This window comes from Orbicella franksi, chromosome 4, assembly GCF_964199315.1.
Source record: "Orbicella franksi chromosome 4, jaOrbFran1.1, whole genome shotgun sequence".
Taxonomy (NCBI): Eukaryota; Metazoa; Cnidaria; class Anthozoa; order Scleractinia; family Merulinidae; genus Orbicella; species Orbicella franksi.
This window is the reverse complement of record NC_138148.1, coordinates 27,086,889-27,099,866: the sequence shown is the minus strand read 5'-3', so window position 1 is coordinate 27,099,866 and position 12,978 is coordinate 27,086,889. Positions and strand designations below refer to the sequence as shown.

At 38.9% G+C, this 12,978-nt stretch overlaps 1 protein-coding gene across 1 annotated transcript; it reads right to left on the bottom strand.

The window, feature by feature from the left end:
• Nucleotides 1-8: 8 nt before the first annotated feature.
• On the bottom strand, nucleotides 9-3,121 carry LOC145483796 (interstitial collagenase-like). Its single transcript, XM_081462343.1, has 4 exons — nucleotides 2,911-3,121; nucleotides 1,657-2,036; nucleotides 536-876; nucleotides 9-112 (listed from the first exon to the last, which is right to left on the bottom strand). Exons 1-4 carry the CDS (start codon nucleotides 3,013-3,015, stop codon nucleotides 108-110), a joined length of 831 nt encoding a protein of 276 aa, XP_081318469.1. The 5' UTR covers nucleotides 3,016-3,121; the 3' UTR covers nucleotides 9-107.
• Nucleotides 3,122-12,978: the final 9,857 nt, after the last annotated feature.

The window sequence follows — 12,978 nt, the reverse complement described above, 5'->3', positions numbered from 1 at the left end:
ATTGACTTATTTGAAGAAATTCATCAACAAAGCAATGTTCCTTTTTTGTCTTGTACTTGGGGAATGCTGAGCAGTGAAATAGAAGTGTACTTCTCACAGCGACCTGGTTAACCTGCAGTTGAGAAGAATTAACAAAACATCATTATGTAGTAACGAGGAAATAAATTACATTTAATGAAGTTATAGCAGCTGTAAAAAAACAATTATAATCAAAGGGTTTATAAACGTACACCGTATAGTGACAGAGACAAGGACCAAAATCAACCAAAATCATATTTCATAATCCAAGCAGTGCTTTTCCTTTACCGTGAAGTGGAAGTAAAATTTTCACAAGCAAATAGTTGATTATGTTTGCGCTCAGAGAATTTGTTTCTATTTTTTTTTAAGCCAAGTGGTTTAAAATAATTATGATAACACTTATTTGCTCGTCAGCTTGTTCGGATACTCATAAATGAACACATATTTTGCAGAGACGTTCTGTGTATAAAGTGACCGAGACCCATTCACTGTGCTTGTTAGGAGCATAATTACTTACACGAATACAGGGCTCTTATCCCAGCGATGTCATCAGAGTGCAATGAAGGATTCCCAAGGCTGGCTGTGGGCCACATGACGGTGCCGCCGACATTAGAGTGCCCCAGGCCTAACGCGTGCCCGATCTCATGAGTAGCAACCCAGACCATTGACTGGGAATCCGTGTACGTCCACAACCACCATCCACCCGTCTTTCCTGAAAAAGACCATTTCTCGTCTTCGTCGAAATGGATTCGTCCATCACTTGGAAAATACGCATGTGCCAAGACACCACCATTTCCATCAAAGGTCGCGCTATCTGTTGGTTCCCCAGGGATACCGGCATGAGTCCTGCTTCCAAAGCTAAGAAAACATAAACGTTGTGACATAAATGTTACACGAGATCTGCTCTGTAAAAATTGTTGCGAAGCGATTTAAAACATTGAATCACATTCAAGGGCTAGGTTGAATGACATCGGTTCATTTCACTTCACTGAAATGGAATTGCAACATAGCTAGCAAAGCCGCGATATCACACTTGGCCTACATAAGCGTGTACCATAATCCAATGATGGCTCACTCAAGATCCTAGAGCTGCTCTGGGCCTCGCCTCTAGTAACTCTAAAACTTCTGTGGTGATCTTCAAACCTCCAGTGAGCACCATAAATCGATGAAGCACGTACGGCATGAGTCAGTAGTTGATAAGAGATAGACATGTGACAAAAAACGACCTCTTGAGCGCGTGGTTACTGTTTAATAGCACACAGCCGGATTGCTTCTACTTTTTTTAATTTTTAATTTTAAAAGGCTGATACATAGTTCATAACACAGTAAGCCCTTTGGGTGAGTGCAGAAACGTCTGAAATATCAGTCAAACCATCTTAAATTATCTGGTCTATTTGGACAGTCACTGCTTAGACTCGCTGTTATTAGAATAAAGGTTTGCAATTTTATCAATGTACTGGTGTAAGTGTCATCACGAAATTGAATGAAATTCAAAATTTTTGAGGCATCTTTTATGACACTGTTAGTTTTTCCTACCAAAAAGCAAAACAAACAAAAGGCAAGAGCAAAAACAGAAACAATACTAAACAAAACGCAATAAAACAAACAAAAACAAGAAGATAAAAGTTTTACTCTAACCTGATCTTAAAGTCAGGGCTGCTAGGGTCAGTTGTTCGAGTAAAGGTAAGCGCATTACAGGCATCTTTCCATTTCTGAAACGCTTGAGAGATGGCCTTCTGCTGATCTGACTCTGACAAGTCTTGACCAGAATATTTGATATAATACGTGAAACTTGTCTTGGACCAAGACCTCACAGCATCAAATCGTTTAAAGCGACTTGCTTCCTCTTCAACGTCCGGGTCTCCACAGCGCGGTTTCTTCATAACGTTCAACGTGTCTTCGTCCACTTCTCCTGTCTCTGGCAGATGAAAATAGTTCTGAAACTTCTTAACTGCTTCACCAACGTCATGGTTTCCTGATTTGGATGGTGATATGTAGTGGTACTCAGTCAGATATTTCTGCAAGAATCAAAGGAAACGTAAAGGTTTTAAAATGTAAAATTTCAAGAAATCATAATGTTTGCCGGGTTACATTTTTTTTACCTTGTTTAAGATAGGAATTATGTGTTTCTACTCAGCTTAGGCCATTCAGTTTACATCAAATGTGTGTATCTGTTGTTCAGGAGATGCAATTATTTTATTGTGTGTATGGCGCGAGCAAAATTTAACTCGACTTAGGTAGATTTAAATCTCAGACCTACTTATATGAAGTAACAAATTGAACTGTTATAATAGCTCTCAGTTATTTTGTTACTGGGAAGTTACCGGTAAGCGAAAAAGGAGAAAAAGAAAATTTCGTAGTCGCGTCGTTCGCTATTTTCCTTTGGCTGTTTTCTAAAGAAAAAAAGATTTCTCGGTTTCCCAAACTAAAGCCTCCACTCGTGTTTCTATACCTCGATAGAAACACGGAAACTGTTTACGATTTGTTGAATGTCTTTCAACAACATGGAGTATGCCTGCCTAAAAGAAAAAAAATGCTAAAATGACTCATTTTCTCAGTCGATTGTTGCTTTGCTTTTAAACGACAACAGCTACAGTTGTAAGACGAATAATGCGAAGTGATTCCCACGTAATTAATGCGAAACAACACAGAATCTTCATCAGTTACAGCACCTTTCTCAGAAAAATCATACAGCAAGGTCTTATTTCACAAAAAAAAGGTGTTCATAGCACTAGTGTCGAACGACAAAAACTGAAAAGAATAGCTGGAATTCGACCTTGCTCTACTAAAAGCGTACTAAAAGGGTAGCAATAAAAAATATACTTTGCTTCCGTACTTGATGTTATCCATGTTACCGAAGTATCTTTATTTATAGGTGAGACTTAAACTTACCACAGCAATGTTCATCTCGTCCTCTCCTTCATTATCGGGATCAACATCGTCAGCAGCACTGCCTGAGACAAGAAGCAGCGAGACAACAGCCAAAGAGAAAAACATGGTCGAGCTTTTCTTCTTGAAGCAAAATACAATTGCTGTTAGCACCGAATGAGACAGACCCTTATCTAGCGGTTGGCCGAGACATTAGATCCTGTGTATGTGTTGCTGTCTTTACTCAGCCGTGGAGAAAGCTATCAGAAAATTCTATGCCTCTGTAACTGAAGATCATTTAAAAAGTATTTACGTTTCTATCTAGTTTTCACCTTGAAATCAGCAAAGAACGATCCACTGAAAGTTCAAATTACGTTCTCCTTGTTTGATTTAAAGCACGATTGGCAACAAGCACAATAGTGTATTTGAAGATATTTGCTTACCTGTTTGTTCAGACTGTATTCAACGAAAACTGAGAATCTTTTCACCGTTTTCATTTGCAGATTTGATCACATTGCCGAATAACATGTACACCCAACGAAAATCGTTCACCAGCCACCTGTCTTTGCATTGTCAAATGCATACTCCTGTTGCTGAAATACAACCCACGATACCACCAAAAAGGACTGTTTTAACACGCAGACATCACAAGAACAATGGCCCACGCACTTCTGGGGCTTCAGAGATGCTAGGCTATGTTACATGTAAGCTTAGTAGAATTTATTATCTTTGTGACTGAGACCCTCTGAATGGTTGAATTAGTGTGAGTCCACAGAGAAGCTCGGAAGTCCTTAATCGTACAAGATTAAAGGAAATAATGAACTGTATATAAAAGATCGCTGTGTTAACTAAAACGGCTGTCCTTTATTCGCTCTCTCCCTCTCTCTTTTTATTCAGATTTGTTCCAAAGAACAGAAGAGGGAAGAATAGTCTCAGTTAACGAGTTATAGCCTGTCGGCGTACGGTATCTAGCTGCCGAGGAATCAAAAACGGAAAATGAAAGTATTCTTGCAGCGTATTAAAAAATCGTTAAGAACCAGAGCTGGACGAATAGTTATCACAACTCTAGTCACTACGCAGGGGGAAAAGTGATCCATACAAGTTATGTAAATCGTCCATGTTGTATGCACTTAGAAACTGGACTTCTTAATTTAAAAAGAGTTTCCTTCTTTCATTGGCCTTGATTTTAGCGATTACCAACTTTTTCATCATACCATACCACTTTTGCGATTAATAAGCGTGATAATAACAACCTTCTGAATTTGGGAGTTTGATCTGGAGTTGCTGTTGCTGTTGTTGTTATTTCTTTTCACGAACAAAGATAACATGTATAATATTTTATGGTTAAATTGAAGTCCGATGATATCTATCCAGTTTTTCCTTGAAATCACCAAAGAACGATCGACTGAAAGTTCAAATTACGTTCTCCTTGTTTGATTTAAAGTACAGTTGTGAACATTAGGCGTACGGGCACGATCGTGACTTTCTTGCCCGAAAAATTTACGCAACGCCGGAATGCGAGAGTGTTGAAATCAGGATGCGAACGCACTCAAATTGCATGAAAAACAAAAATGTTCACAATTCCTACATCTAATGAAACTGCTAATTCCAAAAACAATTATATTTAAAGCTTAGATGATCAATCAATCATACTCTATGAACAGTCTCAATCCGAGTAAAATCTAAAGCGTATCAAAAAAAAAAATTCTCAAAAAAGAAACTAACTAGTAACTTTATTTACGAGTTTTGCAAATCACACAAACTGAATTATTTTTTAATGTTTTCGTGTCGTTGCCCGAATCATTAGCGTTTTGCCCGAAAAATCACATAATTTCTGTAGCTGGTGGGGCTGCAGCCCCCCTCGTCCCCCAGCTCGTACGCCTATGACTCTGATGATATCTATTCAGTTTTTCCTTGAAATCACCAAAGAACGATCGACTCGGAAAGTTCAAATTACGTTCTCCTTGTTTGATTTAAAGTACAGTTGTGAGCAAGCACAGCAAGTCGAGTATTTGCAAATATTTGCTTACTTGTTTGTTCAGACTGTATTCAACGAAAACCGAGAATCTTCCCACACGTTTTATTTCAGATGTGGATCACGTTGCCGAAAAACATGTACACTCAGTGCCAACCGAAGTACTCTATCAACATGGAAACAGTGTGCAAATAATGGTGCACAGACATGGGAGGTTTCCGAAAAGACTTGATCATGTTGCTATGAATTTTAATGTTCTGTATTTCTGTGATATGCAGGCAACTTGTGTTATGTAAACCTCTTATGCAGGCACTAAGTCACAAGCATTCTCAACAGCAAGATTTTTTTTTGCACGAATAATCAGTGAAGATCGGGTGAACAAAGACCATGAAACTACGGTGTTATTTAAGAAGCAGAAAGGAATCATGTATTCTCTAACCTGTGCGTTCTGATTATGTCCAACGAAAGTCGTTCACCTGCCAGCTGTCTTTGCATTATCAAATGCATACTCCTGTTGCTGAAATACAACCCATGATACCACCAAAAACGGCTGTTTGAACACGGAGAAATCACACAAACAATGACCCACGCACTTTGGGGCTTCAGAGATGCTAGGCTATGTTACATGTAAGTTTAGTGGAATTTAATATCTGCGTGAATGAGATCCTCTGAATGGATTGAATTACGATAATAATTCGCTCTCTCCCTCTCTCTTTTTATTCAGATTTGTTCCAAAGAACAGAAAAGGGAAGAATAGTCTCAGTTAACGAGTTATAGCCTGTCAGCGTACAGTTTCTAGCTGCCGAGAAATCAAAAACGGACAATAAATGTATTCTTGCAGCGTATTAAAAATTAAGAACCAGAGCTGGACGAATGGTTATCACAACTCTAATCACTATGTAGGAGGAAACGTGATTCATAAAAACTATGTAAATTGTCCATGTTGTATGCACTTAGAAACTGGACTCATTAATTTAAAGAGAGTTTCCTTCTTTCATTGGCCTTGATTTTAGCGATTACCAACTTCTTCATCATACCATACCAGTTTTGCGATTAATAAGCATATTAATAATAACCTCATGAATTTGGAAGTTTGATCTGGAGTTGTTGTTGTTATTTCTTTTCACGAACAAAGATAACATGTATAATATTTTAGGGTTAAATTGAAGTCCGATCATAGGCATACGGGCACCTTCAGACTTGGCGTGTGGTGGGGAAGGGGGTGGGAGGCAGTGACCTTCTTGCCTGACAATGCCCAAATACGTGAGTGTTGAAATCGGGATGCAAACGCATTCAAAATGCGTACTCAATGACCTCTATCAGCAGTCTCAATCTAAGACTTATTAAAAGAAAAAGTTCTTTCTTTTACGGCGTTCGTTCAGTGATCGGCTGATCAGCAAGAGACATGGGCCGTTTGGACCACCGTTACAGAAGCTATTCTATATTCGAGACGAGCGTCTCGACATAATATACTCGCGACGTTCAAAGAACAACACGAGGCATTACTAGAAGTCCTCCGAGACAGTCTTGTTTTGGCCACAGCAGACTTGCAGCGTGCACTGCAAGCCTTCCATGAATTTAGAGGCCACGTAAATGGTAAACAACATGGACGTACAAGAGAAACACCTCCAAAGAAAAATTAAAAAAAAAAATTAAAACACCCCATTGTTAAGACATCCCAAGCGGCTCTTTTCAGGGCTTCCACAAAAACAAAAGTCTTGGCCTTCGTTCGCTTTGATTCGTGCCCTTGTGTCGTTGATGAAAATTGGGAAAGGAAATAATATCGTGGATTTCTACGATACACATTTAACCGACTTCTAGCCAACAGAAAACCTCAGGTCACTCAAATCATTTCAGTGTAAGTCCTTTATAGCAAGGAAAATGCCAGAGAAAGTAGCTTACAAGACTTGAAACCTAAAAGGAAAGGCCGGAAAGGAAAGGAAAGGCCGCTGTCTCGACTGATTACCATGGCGTCTTCGGCCCGCAACGATACTTCAAATCAGCAGTAGATACATATGATACACTTTACACGGTACTACTTTAGGTAGCAACTCTTTTAAGAAACCACCCAGTCGGGCGTCTAATAACACAGAGACATAAAGAGTAAGAACCTTTATTTTACGAGTTTTGGAAATCACGCGAACAACATTATTTTGTCATGTTTTCTCTCAGGTGTCGTTGCCCGAATCAGCGTTTTGGGCGAAAAATTACTTAATTTCTGTAGCTGGTGGGGCTGCAGCCCCCCTCGCCCCCCAGCTCGTACGCCTATGAGTCCGATGATATCTATCCAGTTTTACCTTGAAATCACCAAAGAACGATCGACTCGGAAAGTTCAAATTACGTTCTCCTTGTTTGATTAAAAGTACAGTTGTGAACAAGCACGGCAAGAGAGTATTTACAAATATTTGCTTACTTGTTTGTTCAGACTGTATTCAACGAAAACTGAGAATCTTCCCACACGTTTTATTTCAGATGTGGATCACGTTGCCGAAAAACATGTACACTCAGTGCCAACCGAAGGACTCTATCAACATGAAAACAGTGTGCAAATAATGGTGCACAAACATGGGAAGTTTCGAAAAAGACTTAATCATGTTACTATGAATTTTAATGTTTTGTATTTCTGTGATATGCAGACAACTTGTGTTATGTAAACCTCTTATGCAGGCACGAAGCCACAAGTATTCTTAAGTAAGATTATTTTCTTTACGAATAATCAAGATCGGATGATCAAAGGCCCTGAAAGTTGCCAGTCCCAAAATAAGACGTTCGTGCATTTACTGTGGGTTCCTCCATACTTTAGTTCTTTCAGCAGATGGAGTTCCCTTTGTGTTCCCTTACTGATACATATGTTTCCGGGTGTCCTCGCTTTCCCCTCGTGTTCCGCTTTATGATAGAAATATTTTCTCGCCGTCGAGGTGCGGGGAATGAAGCTCCGTGAACCGTTCACAACATGCAACTGAAAATGTTTTGTAATTTCACCAGTGATCATTGACCCCCTTATTGGTACAAGACAATTTACGAATTAAACCAGGCCTTTGTGATAAACTAACCATCCTCATAACTTAGTTAGCAATTTAAATGCTTTATATTTCAAGTTGCCTTGAAGGGATGGTTTCACGGCTCAACGCATGTGCAAGCTGTGACAAAGCCCCACCCAATTACATTGTTTATAAACCAATCAGATGCGAGTACGTGACTCGTTCGCTCGTCTGGTCCAGAATAAACGGTTCGGCCCGAATAACAAACTCGATGCTCAATTCTAAATTCCCCATTTTCTGTCTAAATCCGTTTACATCTTCCGTAAAATTTTGGACACCAATCATTCTGCTAGTCTTCGTGTAGCCGTGTAGCCGGTGATTTTTGAAATACATCTAGTTGATAGCTTGATACGAAAACGAAAATATGCTTTATGTGTGGAATCGGAATATACGAAAGGAATTCTAATTAGAAATCTCACCTATATGGTCATGATTTCGCGACTGACTGTGAAATTCTCAAAGGCAAATTTCCCGCAAGAGTCATTTGCACGCTTCAGATTGTTTTTTAAAGAATGAAATTGAATGATTAACTTTAAATATGGACGAGCAACCAAGACATAATTAAAAAAATTGAAAACGTCTCTGGTTAAGGTATCAGTACACCCCAAATGTGACCAAATATCCATCATTCGTTGGTACCGTTTGTTAGCGTGATTATCGAGCAACGTTCTCTTCAAATTTCAGCGAAAAACGTTCAAAACTCGCCGGAAACGAAATCAAAATGTGCGCTTCACTCCCTGAAGTTTTCGTTTCGAGATACGAAGGAAAATATACTTTGGAACGTTCTTCCGGTGTAATGAGTTAATAGCGGAGCTCCGGCGGCCCGAAGGGCCGCCAAGCGGAGCCCCATACTCATATAGGAGAGAAAAGGAAACCCATGAGTTGATTTTCTCATGGTCATCATGGCTAGTGGTATTGCTCGTGGGCGCGTACGCACGACGGCGACGACGACGACGACGACGGAGTCGTGCAACATGGCCGCCATACTCCAAATAATAGGTTGACAGAGACATGCAGTCTTGGTTTACCGTGTACTTCCTTGATAATGGACATCCATGTTATGAGCAATTGACACCTGTCAAAACAAGGTATCCGCTGACCAGTATCACGTGACCGTATCGTGGGCTCAAGTTTACAGCTTAAAGAAGTCGCGTGTTTTTTTTGAAGTGGACCGCTGACCAAGTGCTGGTTTTCGATTGGATCGCGGGCTCATCTCAGGTTAACTCGTTGAAAACAGGGCAGGATTGTTCGGAAGCCGGTTAACGCTAACCCAGCATTAAAAGTTAACCGAACTATAACTTTTTTTCTATACAAATGTTTTTTGCTGCTTTGTTTTGTGTATATAGTGATTATTAAAACTCAAAACAGAAGGCCAAACAATATACAAAAAACCGTGCCGCAAAGCTACAAAACTGAAATCAAAATTCTACCTTCTCCTGGGTTATTTGGGTCTGAACAACGCGGCCCAGGAGCTACGCTTTTAGGCTGGCCTAAATCTATATATTTACACTCTTTCTTTTTTGCAAGAGTATATTTCAAAAGAATATCGAGGCTGAAATTTACGAAATTTTGAGAATATTTTAAGAATAAACCTGAGGCTGAAATCGTGGAAAGAATAAAATTTCGTGCATTGAAAATCTGTAAATACAATACAATGTTATGTTTTTACATAACTGTATAAAATTATTCCTTACTCTAAATGAAAAACTAGCCAACAAACGAAACTCTCTTCACCAGCGATAGCCAAACGGAAATGTCATAAGCTATAATTAAGAATACTACGAGAATATTTTCAGCCTAAAATCGGCAGAAAAATAGGAATATTCCGCCTGGGCCGGAAAAATAATATTCTTATAAAAAAGAAAGAGTGTACACAAAATGTGTGAAAATAATGACGCGTTGGTCGAGAAAGCGAGGACTCGTTTTACATTTTAAACAATAGAGCTCGCATCATTTATGTTACAAAGAAGTCTCAAATGTTAACGTCCGGCGGGAAATGTGCTTTGCAAGATCTGAATTCCACCGCTCGTGCTCCCAGGTTAGTAAGAAAATAATTTTCGCTTCTGTTTCTTCCTTTCGATTTTTAAAACGCCTTAGCTTAGAGATGCTGTAGACAACGAAAGAGCGTACTCGAAAACAACGTGAAGAAAACGGTCACGAGATACCGTGTCACTGTTACTGCTTCGAACGACGAAAGCGCCAATGAAGTAATGTTTAGAGAATATCACTGAAACGCCTTCCTCGTTCAGTGCAAGCAACTTCTCCTGCTCGAAGCAGGAACATTTGTCGCTAGCAGCTAACGCATCACCCCAGTTTTGATAGAGTGTTTTTCAAACCTTTCCCCCCCAACTTTTTCCTCTGTGGTGCTTTCTTTGCACTTGCAAATGGACAAGAACGTTTGCGTTTCTTCGACGACATATTCACGTTTAAATCAACAATCTACAAACGGAGCACTCTCCGAACAGCACTTGCATTAAAAAGTTGCGCGACAGATTGCCGCGAACTTGATTAGTGAACCTCTGTTGTTTGGGAAACAGGGCACTATGTTCGGAAATCTTGATTTTTTTTGTTTCATTTTAATGAATGTACCTTCGTAATCTAAAATTCTTAAGCTTTTAGAAAATGTATACTTTGCTGGGTTTTGCGTCAAACGTCTGACCGTAAAGCGGCGCTAACGAATGATGGCCATATTGGGATATACTGAAAAAGCGAACGATAATTTTTTGGAAAAATGGTCAATTTTGGGGTATACCAATACCTTATGCTTTCAAATTTAGTGGGTTTCAGTCTATTCCTTACAAAAAATTAGCATAAAAAGTATTTATTTATGCAATAATGGCTTTTATTGAAAAAAAGAAGTGCTTACCACATGAATGGTCATGTGAAAGTCTTACCATTGTACATAACATTACATGCTTTCTCAGCATGAACAGTGTATGAGGATGGCAAAATGCTATTAGTCCAATTTAGTATGATTCAGAAAATAAGAACCTGTTTGAAATTAATTTTAGGCTAAACAGGTCCTTCTACAGATGGGATCTAACTGGCAAATTTTAGCCTTGCAGGTTCTTAAAATCTAGAATTTTACTCGCCTGTTTTTACTGTATTCGATTTCTTTTATGAACCCCATATTTGCATTTTATTTCCTCGCAGGTATGTTTTTGTTCTTATTGTAATTTTTTCTATCTCACACACTTTTTACCGCATATATTTCAACGATGGCACTTCAAATTAATTATTTAAGATATCAAAATACCCCCAAATTGACCATTTTTCAAAAAAATTGTCCTTCGCTTTTTCAGATACATCTCATTGAGAGCTTTCATTAAAAAAAAATATTAAGGAAAAGGGTCGATTCTGAGAAAAGTTGAAAACAAAAATCGTCTCTTTGCTTTAATTACCTCCAATTGAGAGCTGTCAACGGGTTGTCACGAGAAGTAAACTGACCATCATTCGTTGGCGCCGCTTTACGGTCAGACGTTTGACGCAAACCCCAGAAAAGTTATATTTTCTGAAAGCTTAAGAATTTTAGATTACGAAGGTACATTCATTAAAATGAAACAAAAAAAATTAAGGTTTTCCGAAAATAGCGCCCTGTTTCCCAAAGTACAGAGGTTCACTAATCAAGTTCGCGGCAGTCTGTCGCGCAACTTTTTTAAGTGCCTATGAAGTAAAAAATAATTGCTACTGATTTGAAAAGCTTTTCAAAGTAAAAAAGAGTGACGTTTTCCTTTTTGGAAAATCTTTTTTCGTTTTAGAGATATTCACGTTTTTGTGTTATAAGTGATGACGTCATAGGTGGTTCCACTAAAACAGTTCATCACTCAATCAAGAATATCTCTAGAAATATTAAAGCAGTATTCTTTAAACTTGACACGAGAAATGTACATCACAAAAGAAACAAAATGACACCCGTCGTGTCATCGTCATGACAACAGTTATGCCGCTGGTCCTGTTTTAATTAAAACTAACATTACCAGATTTTATCTGAAACAAGGACCATCCACTCCCAACAATCTAATGGGGAGAGTTAAGGCAATATGGGAATCATGTGCATTCCGAGCAAGACCCTCTGTCCCTTTTCGAAGGGTTGCAAATTGGCATATTTGGTTTTTCACAGAAAGAGACTGGAGCCAAAAGTGTTGCCATGGCAACAACACAGAAGGTGTCATTCTGTTTCTTTTGTGATGCACATTTGTGGTGCCAAGTTTGAAGAACACTGCTCCAATATTTCTAGAGATATTCTTGATTCATTGTTTTACTGTTCAAGTAGAACCACCTATGATGTCATCACTTTCCTCATTTGCATAACACAAAAACGTAAATATCTCTAGAACGAAAAAAGATATTCAAAAAAGGGAAACGCCATTCTTCTTTACTCTGAAAAGCCTTTCAAATAATCAGAAATTATTTTTTACTTCATAGGCACTTTAATGCAAGTGTTGTTCGGAGTGTTCTCCGGCGTTTGTAGATTGTTGATTTAAACGTAAATATGTCGTCGAAGAAACGCAAACGTTCTTGTCCATTTGCGAGTGCGAAGAAAGCACCACAGAGGAAAAAGTCGGGGGGAAAAGGTTTGAAAAATATTCTATCAGAACTGGGCTGATGAGTTAGCTGCTAGCGACAAAGGTTCCTGCTTCGAGCAGGAGAAGTTGCTTGCACTGAACGAGGAAGGCGTTTGACATTCTCTAAGCATTTCTTCATTGGCGCTTTCGTCGTTCGAAGCCGTAACGGTAACATCTCAGCTCAATCGGTATCTTGTGATCATTTCCTTCAAGTTGTTTACGAGTGCGCTCTTTCGTTGTCTACAGCATCTCTAAGCTAAGACATTTTAAAAATCGAAAGGAAGAAACAGAAGCGAAAATTATTTTCTTACTAACCTGGGAGCACGAGCGGTGGAATTCAGATCTTACAAAGCGTATTTCCCGCCGGAGGTTAACATTTGAGACTCGAAAATCGAAATGATGTCAAAGTACAAATTGCTAAAAAAAATTTGTGTAAGTAAAACGAGCCTTTCCGTTATCGATCAACGTGTCATTATTTTCAGACGTTTTGTGTAATTATCTGATTACACCA